This window comes from Melanotaenia boesemani, chromosome 10 (genome assembly GCF_017639745.1).
Source record: "Melanotaenia boesemani isolate fMelBoe1 chromosome 10, fMelBoe1.pri, whole genome shotgun sequence".
Lineage (NCBI taxonomy): Eukaryota > Metazoa > Chordata > Actinopteri > Atheriniformes > Melanotaeniidae > Melanotaenia > Melanotaenia boesemani.
In genome coordinates, this window is record NC_055691.1 from 32,264,305 (window position 1) to 32,281,423 (window position 17,119).

Sequence of the window (17,119 nt, forward strand, 5' to 3'; positions counted from 1 at the left end):
CTTTTCTTTTAGTTTACATTGTTCAACTTGTGTAAGGACATTTAATCTTCATAAGTCTGACTTATTGCTGGTGCTTTTGAAAACAAGAATTTTTTTTTTCTTTTCTCACTGACACTACATGTAGCATATCCTTGCAAAAGATAAAAGCTGCCTTTAGCATCACCCGCAGCCTGCCTTGGCTATCGGAGGACTATTTATGCTTGTTGAAGACATCCACATTACTGCCTCTGGCATAAGTGGGCCTTATTATCCCCAAATAGATGGCTAGTTGTCAGGCAATGGTTGCACAAAAATCCCCCAGACAAGATTGTGTCTCCATCAGGACCTCTGCAGAGACCAGCAGGCAGACAGACAGAAAGACAGATGCAAGCATGGGAAGCAAGGGAGTAAAGGAAGGACTCATTATGGTGGCTTGAGCAGAAATTCTGTCAGGGTGTTTACTATCCAAAGAGAATGCAGTGCCTTGAAACTTTGAGGCTACAGCATTCAATTTTCTGCAAGTAGAATTATAATTAGTCACCCCCCACTAAGAAAACACACACAAATACTTGAATATGGATGTATTTCTGCTATCTTGATGACAGTTTGTTGACTTTGCTCCCCCTGTGTCTGCCTGTGAGCTACATGAATATTGTGTCCCAATGCAGATGTCTCAAAGAAGGAAAAAATCCCGTTAACTTGCAGTGATATATTGCTGCCAGACTGACTTTCATCAGTATTATATCACCATAAATCACACAGAGTGCCTTTTTGTTTTGCATCTGCTGTCCTTTGGAATCACAGCTGTTGCTAAGGAGGCTGTGCAGCGTTGACCACTGCAGGATATAAAATTTCCCCTCATCTGTAACACGAGCAGATCCCTTCTGTCATGTAGTTTCCAAAAATATGAGCTTTAACTGTATGCCAATGTGAATGTTTAGATTATTTTTGTTCTTTAATTTAACTCAAGTTAGTCAAATTTAAAAGTTTTATTAAAGAAAATAAGATTTTCTCTATGTGTACTCATAAGGCATCAACTGTTTGTACTTTGTGTGTGTCCACAAACACATAGTTATAATCTGAATGTGTCAACATATGAAATTCTCTGGAACATTTCTTGCCCCTGATCAGCGACTATTTTTATCACATGCATTTGCACCAGAAGACAGCTGTAATAGATCCGCTTTAAGCCCATTAGCCAGAAGATTGTGCTGATGCGGATGTTTCTGATCCAAGAAATGCTCATTTGGTGTCTGAAGTAAAGGTCATATGTGGTGACATCTCCCTGTTGTCTCATTAATAAAAATCTTGTTTTTGAAAACCAAGAGGTTGACATGGAGACACAAATGATGGAGGGTATTGGTTCCGCCCACACGTGAACTTTGGATGACATTTTCTGGAAGATTCTTATGTTTTTATAGGAGTTGGTTGGTTTGCTTAAAAAAATAAACACTTCTGTGCCTTCTTGTCCACCCGACTGTATTGTGTTTCAGTGCTTTCCAAAAATGAGGGGGTTTTGAAGAGAATCATGAAATTCATAGTCTGAATATGCCCCTATAAATCCATTATTTATTGCAGGTGCATCCCACCCTGCTCTGCCTGACAAGCCAGCCTGCTAGGAAGTCTCTCGAATGGTCAAGAATGTTTATACACCAAGAAAAAGCTAGTTTCTATCTTCCTCCTAACCCCACCACTCCTTTTCTGTTTGTTTGTTATGCTGCTTGCCTCTAGCACAAGGGTCAGCTTGAGTCATGTAAATACTTTTTGCTTGCTTTTTACAGTTCATGCTGCGGAAGGAGAAGCAATATCACCTAAACTCAGTCTGATTGCATTAAAAGATAAAATGCATAATGTAAATATGCAGTGTGAGGTCAGGGCCTGTTCGAAATTGCTTTTATCCAACTCATTTCTTCTTCTTCTTCTTCTTTTTTTTTTTTTTTTGTTATAACCTTTTATTGACTTAAATTAAAGTTGTTTGTAGTTTTAATCCAGAATATCTGTTCCTCATGAGTAGCATCTGTGTAGCAGATGCAGTGTATTGCATGGCTTGGCTCAACTCGGCTCAGCCTGTGTTTACTTTCCTCTGCTTCTCTTCAATGTAGGCGGCATCAGCTGTGTATCATCACCACCCTGTTTGGAAATACTATGACTCACAATGCAGAAAGCTTTACCTGTGTGTGTTGAGTGATCAATCCACTGTGAGTTAGCAACAAGCATCAAGTCAGTTTTTTCCAGAATTGTGTGGGATCTAACCTCCTGTCAGCTCATGAGAAAAAGGGCTGCATGTAAATCTGTACTCGGCTTATAAACAGTGCTTGTGATTGTAATTCATGCACATGACTGTGTCCAATGATTTATACACCTTGTGCATAGTTTTGCATCATTCTTCTGAGTTTTTTATAATGGTACAATGAAAAAGAAATAAACAAGCAAGGTGGCTTGTTCTTCAAAACGGCCTGAGGCGGAGGTTCAGAGGCAGGGTGCTGAATTATTCCTCACATAAAGAGGTCAGAAGTACTGTCCTTTTCTCTGGTGTCCATAACGCCAGGCTGGGATAGCGTTAGACGAAATGGTTGCTGACAGACAAGAGAGGGAAGAGAGCTGGTTGAGCTTAGAGGGCCTCAGAGCCAGGATTAGCCTCTTTGCCCTTGTCTGAGCATCCTTAGACAAGGCGCGAGCAGGCAAGAGAGCAAAAAAAATGGTAGGCCGGAAAGCAGGGGGGAGTTGATGTGATGCATAAAGCAAGAGGAGTGAAGCCAGAGACTGAGACCTGTGCAGCAATGTGTCTCAGAGAGATAGAGAAGTCAGAGAGGTGGTTTTCAAAGCAACAGTTGTTCCAAACTAGCAGTCGTGCAGCCTGAGGTTGTGGCCTCTCTCTGTTTGTGAGAATCCATGTGCTCAGTATTCTACGCTCACAAATGTCTGTAAACCTTCAGCTTTGAACTAAAGGGACCGATAGCGGGGACAGTTGCATTCACAGACCAAAGATCAGAACACATTGACTGTGACAAGAGGCTGCTCATGCCTTGGTTTTCTACTCAAGCTGTTATACCTGCATTTTGGCCACTAGTACTATTCAGAAGAAGACCGATTAAAACCAAACCATTTGAGGAGGAAAATCTATTTATCTAAACTTCACACCAGTCACAGATGGAGGATATAGGATATGATATGGAAAGGGGACACGTGAAAGTTGCTTTGCTCACAGCAGTGCAGCACTTCATTTTATGACATTTTATTTATTAACCTGTGATGTACATGTTATACAACACACAGATTTTATGAAGCTGAAATCTGTTTACTGTACCTATTGTTTAGTAAGCATACTTTTTTATGGCATACAGTTGGTTATATAGTTTGTATGTCTGAGTTTGGCAGCAGTCCATGACAAAGCCTATCTGTATGTAACAAGCTGGTAAATAAATTCCTCTGTTTAGTGGATTACTCAGATTACTATATCATTTTAAAATAATTACGCTCTAAAGCTAGAAAAGCCTGAAGCAACATCAGTGGAGCCTTTTTTTTAAATACTCCTCCACAATGACCTCCAGTGTACTATTGACATGGCCTATAAATGCTAAGCAACAGCAAAGCTCCCGTCATCAGCAGGAGTTACAAATGCTTGAGCCAGTTTATTTAACATTTAGATGTCAAGGCTTGAACAATGCCAGGTTATTACCAGACTCCTCATGTGACGGGAAGCAGTTCTGTGACTAATGCAGTTAACGAACCCACTCCCATTTTCTTGTGTGTGTTTCTACTGCATTTGTTGTACCTTTTTGGTGAGTGAAACAGATTATTCACAATACAGATATTTGTTTTTTTTTTTTGGTAGGTTTTAAGTTTGTAATTTGAGTCATTTAAAAAGAAACCGATCAGCTTCCAGGACAGTATTGCACCCCTCTCTCCTTGTTAGGGCGCAGTGTTGTTCTTGTGGTTGAAAAAAAAGTTGAACAGTAAAAAAGGACTAAATTACCTACACTGAGGCTGGCAGTGACTGTGTCCTTGCTGAAACCAGGTACTGATCTGGTCAATGATAAACCGTTGTAGGTAACAGGCTGACATTGGTCATATTTCTTGTACCCAACAACCTACTGCTGGCTCACTAAAGCCAGTCGTCTACCAGGAACCAGCAACGTTTCTATTCATTCTGTCGAATAAATTGTGCTGCCTCAATCTTGACTCTTCTATTGTGCTCCCAGCACAGATTTTGTACTGATCTTGATTTTGTACATGAGGTGCATCACCATGGTAACTTATAGTGGAAACTGCATAGCTCTGGAGCAGGCTATTTTAAAGATAAGAGATTTGCATGTTTAAAAGTAGCACTTACTCAGATACACCACTAATCTCAGTACTTATCTAAAGAATGCAGGTTTTTAAAGCAACAAAGTTAATCATTTTTAACTTTGAATGTTTTTTTTTTCTTTTTAATCAGCAGACATTTTGTTTTTATTATCCTCCTGCAGGAGTTTCAGGCTGTCTCATTAGATTCCTTAACAAAATGTGAGCTTATGTTTGTTTTTTAAAGTGTTTGGGTTAAAACAGAAACTAAATGGTCATTAGGAGTTGTGATTTATAATTCTTGGACTGGAACAAAAACAGCAAATCCAAAACAAAAGAAAAAGCAAATAAGATAAAGAAAATGTGGAGCATCACAAGTAGAAAAGGAAAGAATAGAAAGGTTTATTGGATTATATCTGGTGTGTAGCATGAGCCTAATGGTGGATTGATTGATAAGCTGGTGTAATTAATGCTATTGGACATGAATAAAATATTAATTAGTGTCACACACACAGTCGCTCTGATTAAGTCTTTTTTTTCCCTCCTCTCTTCTATACTTGGATCATTATGGTCACAAATTAGACAAAAATGTTTTCTTTGAAGTTTTTAAAGGAATGTAAAAATGCTGTGTTGCCATTAAAAGAAAAAAAATCTTTTTGGGGCCATAGCAAATCAAACGAAGAAATTCCAGCCTGGCTTTGCTTTCTATGATGAATATTGTAGCAGTGTTATTATTTATAAGCTCATGAGCTACGTTTTCACCCGCTGCCCTCTTGTTGCTTCCTGTTTTGACAGAAATGAATGAAATAGCACTATAATTATGATCTTTAATTTTTTCCCCACACATAGACTTTCTGTGTGGTACACAATCCAAACTTGCTGTCTCATCTACCATTTGCCAAGCACTGACTTATAAATGCTTACCCCTTGAGATGAAGGAAGCTGTATAATGAAATTCTTCTTACAGAAGGCTTTTGTATTGTACTACAAGTGTGCAGGGCTTAGACAGTGAAATGCACAGAGTGATTATTTTGATCCTCAGGCCCACTAGAGTGAAACTACCCATGCCCTTCTTGCTTACACCGCAACTCCATTACCTATTGATTTCTTCCCCTCAGAAATGCTCTGCAAGGTCAGAGAAACCTTTGAAGTCCCCGGCTGTCTCTAGTCATTCCTGCCCTCTATTCTCTCCTGCCTGCTCTCCACATATTCCTTTCTCGTTAGTTTCTTCCTCCAGACCTTCTCCTTACTCTGTCAATCATGCATGCCCATTGTGACTGAGCTTACCTGAACAGAGCAGCCAAGGAGGGGGAAACAAAGGGGATGAAGTATGCATGGAGGTACATGGGTAAAGGGAAAGCATGCTACCCTGCTTACCTACCTGTCATAATACTGAAGCCGGGCTTAACTTTGCATTCAGTTTAAGCCTACAGTGTTTGAAGCTTTGAACTACAGGAGAAAGTAAACCCGTTTGCTTTCTTGCCGCTGTTTGTGTGCCCTCCAGCCTGTGTTTCAATGTGAACCAGCAGTGTTTTTCTGCTAGTGATAGTCTTACCTCAAGGAATCAGCTCAACTCCCAACCTCATTCGTTTTCATTTGTGCTGCTTAGCTGAACACTGGAACTAAGTTTGGAAGCCATCCAACACCGTTCCTGCTTTTAGTAAACAACTTCCACAAAGGTTGAGAGAAGAGAGGAAGAAAATCTGGCACAGAAGTAAAGCAGAAGCAGAGTGATGACAGAAGTCATGAAGATGGGATGAAAATAGGCAACTACAGGTTGAAGAGTAAAGCAGATGAGCTCAAATGCATCAGCAATACCTCAATCAACAGAAGTGTGATTATCAGTGGAAGCGTAATATATGTTTTTAACATCTTCGCCAACCCTCACTTCTCTCCATTTAATTAATTTTTTCGTCTTCCAGCTCTGAAAACTGCTCGGCTCAGGCTATAACGGGTCATGCTCCCCCCCAAAATACAGCTAATCACATTAACTCTGTCCTTCCAACCAACTCTGTCTTCTCCCACTCACAATTTTCCCCTCATAAATCCGTCCTTCATGTGACTTTTAGGTAATTTAACTAAAAAACATTGAGTCAGATGAATCGTAGCCAGCAACAGAAGTGGTAATGAGGAGTCAGATGAGGGAGGAAGTGACTGAGGAGTCTCAGCAGCAGCTCAGCCGCCCTTTTTGCCAAACTTACAGAGCACAAAAATAGATCAATTTGGGGAGGGGAGAGAGACACGTGGAAGAAATTTTTCATCATTTGGTAAGGGTGTACAAAAATATAATAAAAAAAAAGGAAGAAAATAATAATAATAAAAAGTGAAATAGATTGTTTCTTTTGTTTGTGGCTAGATTAATCTCATGTCACCCTTCCACAGCAGCTTCGGTTATGTTTGTTTTTGTCTCATGATACAGCTCAAAGCCTGTTTTTCTGTCTGGGCTGGATTAAAAGTGATATACCGTGCATAATGTGATCCAGTATTTAGAGTTTCAGCTCTCCAGGTAAACAAAGGCTCACTAAACTACATGCGCATAGACTGGGTGCTATCCCGGCTTCCTCCAGCAGATTATGTTTATCCCAGAGATTGGTGCTCCAAACCAACATGGTTGTTATGCCTTGCCCTCCCCACTTGCAACACATAATCACCACAGCTTGAAAGAGCTCATAAATCAGCCTTCTACAATATATTGTCAGGGGAAAAATGTGCACCCCTGGCATTTGAGACAGCCCAATGCCAAACTATGAGTAAGACAATTCCACGCTTTTGTATTCCAGAGGGAGGAAATAATATTTGTGGCTTGTTTTGAGATCTGTAGGGTGCCCACTCACTATTCCTCTTCCTTTGTGCAACCGTAGGATCTTCTGTCCTTTGATTTTGTTCCTTTTTGCCATATTTAAAATGTTGTTTTATTATATCTGTGCCTTAGCTGTAATTTGTAGCTTTTATTCCTTTTTTTATCTCCAGTAACTACTCCTGCAAAGTCAGATTTATGAGGTTACGCTTTTGCATTACAATGCATGTAACTGAAAGGGAATAATACATAAGCTGTTTAACAAAGACCGGAGTTGAGAAAAAGGAGCTCGGAGAGATGAAACTGTGTAAAAGCAGCAGCAGTATCTCTAATGTGGTGCCATTTGTTTATATTTCCTTGCTTTAATATTCTAGTGTCACAGCTCTCCAACTTGGGCAAAGCCTTTTTTTTCTCATGTATGTGCTTGTGTGTACCTGTTATCTTATTTTCTCTTTCTGCCAGAGAAGATCAAGTGGAGCTAAAAGCTATTGGGTTAGCACTAAACTGAGTACAGCAGGCATTGATGTTGCTACAGGCTCGTCAGTCAGTCTCAGGCCTGTCCTTCGAGATAAGACCCATGGCCGGCTTAGGCTGATCAATGACTGAATCCATACAAACACTCTTCCACGCAATTTGCTCACTTTGTCTTTGTCGTTAAGCTGTTTTCCCTTACCAGTACTTTGTGCTTAGAATCTTACTGTTTCATTGCCATAGTTGGTAGAAATTTAAGAAAAGTCTTAAAGAAAAATACAAGCTGAATATTAATTTCTCTAACAGTGCAACTGTTCCACTGTTTTAGGTGTGAGTATTGATTCTCTATAGTGTCAGCTGGATAATAACCAGAAAACTTACAGGAAAAAAACCCAGCTGGCATTATTGGTGGGTTTCTTCCTGCCTTTGTGCATCACTGCCAAGGCTAATACCATCATAAAACACAATGTAGTGCTTTGAAAGTGGCTGTTCCCTTTTCCCATCTTCCACAAACTAATCTATTGTTTACCCCCCCTTCTGTCATCTGTCCCCCCAGCTAAGGTCAAGTCAAAGTGTGCTCCTACATTCTTCCCCTGTGCTAATGGCGTCCACTGCATCATCGGGAGATTTCGCTGTAATGGCTTCAGCGATTGTCCAGACGGGAGTGACGAGGAAGACTGCAGTGAGTCTCAGATTCCGAAGCACCTGTATGCTGCAGGTTATAGTCACAAGAAGTAATAGCCCGTTCCATGATGCACTGTCCTCCAGTCAGAACAGTTTTGTATACGGAGGAGTACAGCAAATGTTGCTTCCTGACGAGACATATTAGAGTAGTTTTCCTGCAAAAGCTGAGCTCTGTATTAAAGTGGTAGTCCTCTCAAACCAAAATGTAGAAAGAGAAATAAAATAGTTTTCTGAAAATAACAGTTTATTTTGTTTTTGATTTCAGCAATTGAGTTAAAACGATTCTGAGCAGGAACATGTTTACCCCTGTGTTGCATCACTTCTTCCTTTAACCACTCTCTGGAAATTTTGTTTGGAAACTGAGGAGCCTAAATGCAGTTTCAAAAGAAAACCCTTTTTTTTATTATTCTTTATCATTGCAGGAACTCAGCTGCTCAACATTTTGTCATATTTTTCAGTGCATAACACTTGAAATGTTATCTATGAGTGACAGGTCTGGATTGAGGCTTAGCACCCAAACTCTTTAACTACAGATACTAGCTGTTCCTTCCTGGGAAAAGACATATTTTTAATGGAAATATATCCCCCCTGTGTATAGGGTTTGGTAATAAAAGTGCCTTAACTACCTGAGTTGCTTTTGCCAGGTGTACTAAAGCACCTCTAAATCATCTCAGATGTTGGTTCTCAAAGTAGAAGCTGATAACAAGTCAGATCATCCGTCTCTGTCTGGAGGATGTCTTTACCTCAGTCCACCTTAAATGAGGTCAGCTTCAGAGAAGGAAGTGTTTATGCATTATCTATATGTAATTTTTGGAATTTTTATCTTGTGGATATGGTGATAACCTCTGACTTTTAGAAGTGTTGAACAGCTCATGCAGCAGATTTAACACTGGACGTGTCTGTTTTTAATAACACTGACGGCAAAGAGCCTGAAGATTTTGGCCATTATGTTTATTTCAGCTTAATTTCTTGTGTTCATCAGATATGCTGACATTTTTAAAGATATTATGAAAACTTCCTTGAAGTTTTATACATTTTTTGGTGTAACAAACCAAAAAATGCTGAAACTCTTTCCTTTTTTACCACCCTGCTCATTTAATGTAAAATCATTTCACTGTCATAAGTAAATAGAAAAATTTCTGCTTACCAAAACTGACCGAGGTCCAAACATTTTTTTTTTGGGAGTTGGACGGGTTTTTTTTAATGTGTTTTTTTTCATTAAACATATGCTGCACCATTTTGTAAGAATTACTTTGCTAAGGGTTAGCTTTGAGCTGTTGGTGACGATATGTCTGCTTATATTTTCAAATTCTATAAATTCATTCATGTCTCTCATTTGAGACACATAAAATCCTCCTGTTAAATATAAAATGACTGCAGTTACTGTCTCTTCTTCCAATGCCTAATCTTTTATCCTATCTTAGAACTGATAATAATTGCAGTGCAAGGCTATAACTGGCATAAAACAGTAAAAAATCTATTTAAATGTTGGAGCCATATTAACTTGTTCAAACTTGGCTATGCCTATAGTTTGCACACACACACCCCCTTTGCTGTTTCCCCAACGGGGAATATGGATCAGGGCCAATCACTCGCCATCATCAGAAACAGTGTTCTTTGCCTGCTGGGCCCATGCTCACAAATCTAATTTCGCCATTTAAATGGAGCTTTGCTCCATGCTCACAGCACATTCTGCGTCACCACTGTGACTGTCTGGATCTTCTCACAAGATAATTATGCCTCATTTTGCACAAGCCAGAGCAGAAACAAAAACCATAACGTATGCAGAAAAAAAGGACTGGTGCTCTGCAGGATATGGAGTGTTTTTTTTTAAACCTTTTGAACTGTAGTTTTATCAGACTTCACAAATCAAAAACTTTATGAGTTCACATAGTCTTTAATGTTTTGTTTACTGTCAGAAAATGCCCATCAATCTTTAATAACTCCTTTTATTTAGACGCAGACTTAACCTGCAGTGACTTCCACAAACAAAACTATACACAATATTAGTTTAAATCTACTTTTAAATGATTTACTTCTGCACAGTTTTTCTAAGTTATATCCTGTTTCTCTGACACAGTAACTCTGAGCAACTCTCTGTAAACCTGTGTGAGCTAACTGTTGCCCTCTGCCCTTATTCCACTATAGTCGGCAACCCACTGGTGTGCTCTGAGGCTCGTTTCGAGTGCCGAAATGGGCGATGTGTAGACCGCAGCTTCCTATGCAACGGAGAAGATAACTGTCAGGATAACAGTGATGAGGAGCTTTGCCTGACCACAGCGGGTAAGTCATTAAGCCAATGAAAAGGTTCGCATGAAACAGAAAATTCAGAACATCTACATGCATAGCGAATGCATTGGAGATATCATGCATAAAAATATATATTAGGACACTACACACATTACAGGACAGTAAATGTTTATAAAGTTTGATGGAGACATTTAGTATATGTCAGAGACGCCTAAAACTAATATGTGCAAATGAGAATCTGTTGGTCATCATCTTAATGTTGTAAAATTTACTTAATGATTAACCAGCTTCAATTAAACGATGGAAAACAAGCACATTAGACTAAATTTAATAACTTATCCCCAGTAATTTGTTGTGATTAACTTTGTATCAGTTTTACATGCACAGGTGCCATGGCTGCAGTTTACATTAAATGACAGAGATCAGTAAAGCTGCTCCAGAAACCTCACCACACACAGATTTGGTGGGTCAGAAATAGGTTACTCTGAATGAGTTTTCTCTTGAAATTTAAAGTCTTCAAATCGGCAATAGGTTCTAAATTAATCACCGTATAAGCACATTGTCGACATCACAGATTCAAAGGATGGTAACAAGGGTCGTCTCCATCTTTGTTTGAAAATTCACTTTGACCAAGATTGACTGAATTATCAGAGCAGAGCTTGTAGATTCTGTATTAAATTGGACAAAATCACGACTGTGGAGTTGGAGCATTCTGTCACTCAGTACGTCGCATCCTCTGATGCTCGTGGAAACATCATATAGGAAATGTCCTCTGCAGTCTGTTCTTCAAAGAGATACTCCAAAGTCACTTAAACTTCATGCCAAAGAAGATGTGAGTAAAATATGATTATAAAGAGTAGCACACTGAAAACTCACCATGTTTGATGAAGCTGCTCTGACTTGTATTGTTATGTATGTAGCAGTAATCTGATAATGAGTCTGATGCCTCCTGATATAGAATGTTTTCTCTTTTTTTCTTCCTGGCTGGCACTTCTTCTCTCTGGCATGCATACCAGCACAGCAGTCGCCTTCTGTCAACGCTTCTGCTGTACTTTTATTGGCAAGCCAGTAATTTCTGCCAGCAGTCCAACCCTGGTGCACATACAACCCCAGGCATCCAAATGTGGCCCTTTAAACAGAATCTCTGTGTCCGTATCTCTCTGTCATGGCACTGCTGTCACTTTCATCTTTGCTTCAAGAAAAGGATTTTGCAAAAACAAAAATAAGAAACTAGGCTATGTATAAATCATATCTCAGTGAAAAGTTTTAGTTTTATATGGCACTTATTCCTAAAGTAAAATAACTTCAGTGGGTCAGGCGCACTAACAAAATGTAAATTATATCATGCTTACAGTGTGCAAATTACTCTGTTTAAAATTCTCTAGTAATGTATTACCTTTCAAGCCAAAAAGTTAATATGCTGTAGTTAATTGACCTTTTTTCAATCAGTCTAATTGGTAAAGGCTGAATTATTGAACTTTTTTCTTCTGTGTTTGAGGCTTAGAGGGAAAAAAATGGAGTCAATCTTTAATTACTAGCCCATCCTGTCAGGCCTCGGAGCTCAATGCAAAGACACATAACGCTGAACAAAGCTTTATTGTGATGCATAAATATTGATTGATATCTGAGTCCACTGCACTCCATTTCCTTGTTGACAAGTGAACAATACTGACTCCAGAATGTTGCTGTGAATCTTTAAACTGCAGCATCCAGGGGAATTGGATCTCAGAGATCAGCCCTTGCAGCCAACGCTGGATGCTATACAGAGCAGTGAAAAGATCAAACAGCTGACTGCTGGCAGGATAAAAAATGACCCTGGATGAATTTGATGAAGGTTGTTTCTGTTAAATACAGTTTTTTTGAATAAAAAGTTGAGCTTGACATAGACCAAGGCAAATTTTGAATTTTTTAAAGAAATTGATTGGGAGCCTCTGCAGAATTTAACAGATTCTTTCCTTGCCCTTGTTTCACCTCTCCATCAAGTTGCATAAAATTCAGCCTGTAGTTTTACAGATTTCTAGTAGCATCCAGGCAAGCAAGATTTCCTGACAATACACCAGTGCCTCCGCTCTTGGCAGGGAAATATTATCAGCCTTCTTCAATTCTCTGATGCATTATCTCATGAAGTGCTCATGCACCCTAGTGTGGCTTCAGCTAAGATCCACTCTTGTTATATATTGTTAGATCTGAGTACATCTATATAACTCCATTTCCTACAAAAAGAAAGTGTGCTGCCTTGAAGCAGTTTTATGGAAAGGTTTTATTCCATCTGTATAACGTCTCTAGGTTACAGAAGTCCCAGCTTATCATTGGAGCAGATTAATTTTAACTAGCAAGCTGAGTTGTTTGCATGTTTTAAGGAGTTTGCACAGAAATGTGTCAGTGCACCTGCATTTTTCCTGAGAGGGGTTCAGTGTGTTTTTGTCATATTCCTAAAGAGTGCCTGTCAGCACAGATTTTATAGTAGAATCTGCATGTATAGTGTGCAAATGACCCAGATGTTCTCCTGCTTATTTGTGCTGCTGAAAACTTCTGTAGCAATCCTTAAAGTACAAACATCAAGTGTTGCTAGTTCCATCTTCTTGTGGCCTTTAGAACACATCAAGGCAAGGCAGTGTTGGTTTTTATTATTTATTTATCTTTATTATCACATTCTGTGCTACTGACAAAGTGAAGGCATCACTACAGTTTGTATTTGCACACACACACACTCTCTCGCCTCACATTCTGGTCTGACTTTCTATAATAAGCGCAGACCTGCAGGTGACAGATAAGGCTTACTATATTCGCTCTAAGCCACCTGAGCAAAGCATCTTCCTCACTTTCTCCTCTGCCTCTTTTTGTCTTTTCAACTTCTCTTTTTTTCATATTCACAATTATGTGCTTCAGTTTCTCCTCATTTGCTTTGCTATTTACTGGGTCTAGTGAGAGCTCAGCTCGCAGGCCGCCAGTGGACAGATCATCCTGGTATTTAGAATATGATGGATTTGTTTATCCTGCCCTGGAGGTGTCAGGCAGTGAAATCTACAGAGGCAGCACCATTCTGTCTTTTTTTTTTTTTTTTTTTTCCTTTCTTTTCCCCAATATGCCCTGAATGTATTCTTCACTTCCGGTCACAGTAACTTCAACAATGTTGCACAGACAGAGCTGAAAAGAGCTGCTGTCTCTGTTTATTGTTTTATTTGATGGGTAATTGATTTTTGAAATAGCAGAGAAGTGGCAAAGTAGCGGACAGAGCAATGTAACAATTCACAATCTCCTATAAATGCATCGGTGCAATCATCGCAAAGTGAGATAGACAGAGCAGGATGGAGCAACTGTAATGGATATCTGAGATAAAGAAATGGAAGGAGCGCCACATAAACATAACATAGTGAACCGCGGGATTGAGTTGAAGGAAGCAATGAATAGCAATGGGCAGGAAGATGGAGGTAAGCAAAGAGAAACAGGTGATTTGGCAGAGAAAAGGCAGGGATTTGGATAGAAGTTAGTGAGGGATAGCGATAAGCTGGAGAGGATGAGGGTTGCATCCATCTCAAGCCGAGCCCTGAGGCCGAGCGGTGTAGCTTTGGAAACAGGACCAGAGTGTTAGCTAGGGTTTTTTTCTTTTTTGCAAAGCCGAGCTTCTCTTAGCTCTTCTTGCTCTTCTGGTTGTCGTACAAGAAGGGATAGAGATCGCAGTGCGGATGAGACTGTTTACGCCTGCATGTAATTGTTATTGAAAACCACCAAAGGGCTCACAGGATTCTCTGCGCCTCACTCCGTAACCAAAGAAGCATCTGCATGGGTGCATGAATGCATGCTAACAGAGTCATATACCGAAAGATTGTGAGTGCATCTGACAGTGATTGTTCTGCATATTTACCTGCAAGAGATATACTTTAATCTCCAGATAAAACTTGCTGAAGGTCAAAGCACTGGCAAGTTTAGGGATCAAAAGACATCAGCAGAGCAGACGTGAGTTAGAGCTTTTTTCAGCAAAGTAATTGATTCAAAATGCCCACATCAGCGTCTCTCGTTATGCATTCATTAACGCAGGGAGACAAACAGTATCAGATGGTGCGATGACTGTGGGAGATCGCGATAGTGATTAATGCTCACACCTCCTCCATCTCAAAAAAGCTTCATCTTGGTACTTAAGTGAAGCTTTGAAGTGAGAAAAAGTAACAGTGAGGGAAAGTGTAAATGATGTGAAGGTAAGAACAGAGGGCCAGAGGATGATGTGAGGGCTTCAAAAGCTCTCAGCTAGCTTTGTGCATTTTGAAGATAAGGGATCCTTTGTATAGTCATGAGCATCAAAGGCTTGTTTTGTTTTTATGGTTTTACACATAGAAACTTGATAAAGTTGAGGTAGCAAAACTCAAAAGTTTCATGATGGACCACAGCTTTGCTCCCGATGAGGTAAGATTTATGTTCTCACTTCTGCATCTCCTCTAGACTCCATTTGTTTTAATATCAGTGTAATTACCGAAAGAGTAAAAGTCGAATAAACCTTTCAAGAGCACAGGCTGTAATTTAAAACCACTTTAAAATTCTCGCAGCGTCAGTGGAGCTCATTCTTTACGCAAAAGGGGCCACATCAATTCAGCAAATGGTTCAGAAAAGTTGACAAGCAGAACAATTCGTAGAAGAGATTTACATTATTTGCTGGTTCAAACCATTTACACATGCTTTAGATTTCAATGCATTGTAAACAAAGATAGTTATGATCATTTGGGCTTTGCCTTTGTTTTCACACAGCCTCATTATTTATTTATAATGTCTATTTTCCTATATGTAATACTGTTTGTCATTTTGCAAACATGCCGTTACATGTTTTTATTTATTTATTTTCTTTCATTCAGTATTTACTTGTGACACCATCTATGGGAGAGATAAGTATGATAAATCTATTATATTAAACATCTGGACAAAGATGTAAACTATCTATACTTCCAAATACAGTAATATTGTCATGACAATATGGCTACTGTACTTGCTTGGGTGATCCATGTTCACAGGTTTTCTGCTAAACCCAGTTAATCTGTAGTTGCCAGTGTGACATCTGGTGCTCTGTGAGTAAGGGAAATTTCCACGAGGTCGTTTCACAGCAGAAGAAGAGCAGAAAGCAAAAATCCAAGCTGAATATTTCCAAGCGCAGAGAAGAATTGCAGGATAGTTGTATAACTGAAATTGCACAGAAGTGAAGACGGACTTTATGAGGTGCGGCGAAGCGAAGACCATTTGAGCATCGGAGCAGATCTTTGAACAAGACCTGTGCAATATCTGAACTAGGCCTGTCACGATAACCAATTTAGCTGTACGATAAATTTTCTCAGAAATTATCGCGATAAACGATAATATTGCGCAAAGCTCTAATGTGTCATTTTGAGACCATTCTCAACTAATATAATAATAATAATGCAAGTACACATTTTCAAAGATCAATAAACTAAATAAATAAAAGCGCCTTTTTCACATAAGCCGGGACGCCGGCCCAAAAGTAATGCAGCCCACTGGGAATCCTCCCAAACCTCTCGATTAGCCGGCATTGCTCTTAATGTGTATTTTGTCAAATACGCTAGTGTTAACCATTCCCGCTTCTTATCCGCCGATAGTAGTCGGAGGACACGGGGGAGATCCGTCCTCTCCAGGGCCGAAGTGGAGTTGGCTTCGGGGTTAACTCCCAATTACTCTCTTCTCTCGCCGCTCACGGCGTGGAGCACCATAAAAAAAAGGAAACAGCGGTTGTGCTGAGAAACGGCTTTATTATAACGCACCGTTATTGTTTTTCCTGACTGTTCTGCCTAACCGCTCCGTCTCTTCTCTTCACACCTTTTCTTCTTCTGCTACTCTCGTTCCTCATAAGCTCTTCTTCTCCTCCCTCTGCGCTCACGCTCACTCTCACGCGCACTGAGCTGCTGGATCGCACACACAAAGTTAGACACATCGCACAACACTAGTATATAGGCTGACTCTATTTGCGTAATGTGCCTGCGGATTACAGGGGTTATTACGGTAGACCAGGAAGTGGGGGCTTTGTACTGACGTCGTAAGCTAGATGTGTGTGTTCTGCTTACATGTGGGGAGCAGCGAAATGATAAAAGAGGAGGTGCTTGCATCTATTATTTCTCCATTCGACTTATTTACATATTTCAGCATGAGAATCGGAGGTTTAGCGCGAGAGCGTGAGAAACCACTTAAATGCGCAAGTCTCACGGCCATTGCGTGTTGGCAGCCCTGCAAAACAAATGCGGCTTACCGGCTCGTGCTGCAACATGCTGCAGTCAAGTATGACACCAGAGAGATCACTCCGCAACAAACCAGAGCGTTGAGTCGAAATACGCCATAGTGAAACCTATTGTCATACACAGTTTATGGTAAAGGGGGGACTAATAAAAATTATCGCGGCCGGCAAACTTATCGTGCTCTTATTTTCTTATCGTTCAATTAATTGACTTATTGCTTATCGCGACAGGCCTAATCTGAACGTGAAAGCAAAGATTGAAACTGTCAAATCAAAATAACGCACATGAGATTAAATACAGTAGTATACACATATATATCAAACACTGCCAGCTGACGTCGCCTGACACTGATGAGTCTTGAGAAAATTAACTCTCCAACTACAAATTGTCCAGTATCAGCAAAATTAACTGGTATGACTTTTTTTTT

The 17,119-nt window shown here is 39.8% G+C and overlaps 1 protein-coding gene across 1 annotated transcript in view; it reads left to right on the forward strand.

The window, feature by feature from the left end:
* Nucleotides 1-17,119, forward strand: part of ldlrad3 (low density lipoprotein receptor class A domain containing 3) — a 90,253-nt gene that overhangs the window by 39,232 nt on the left and 33,902 nt on the right. The window contains exons 3-4 of the mRNA XM_041997850.1: nt 8,088-8,213; nt 10,364-10,498. Of these exons, the coding sequence (XP_041853784.1) occupies nt 8,088-8,213; nt 10,364-10,498 (261 nt within the window). The remainder of the gene's footprint in view (nt 1-8,087; nt 8,214-10,363; nt 10,499-17,119) is intronic.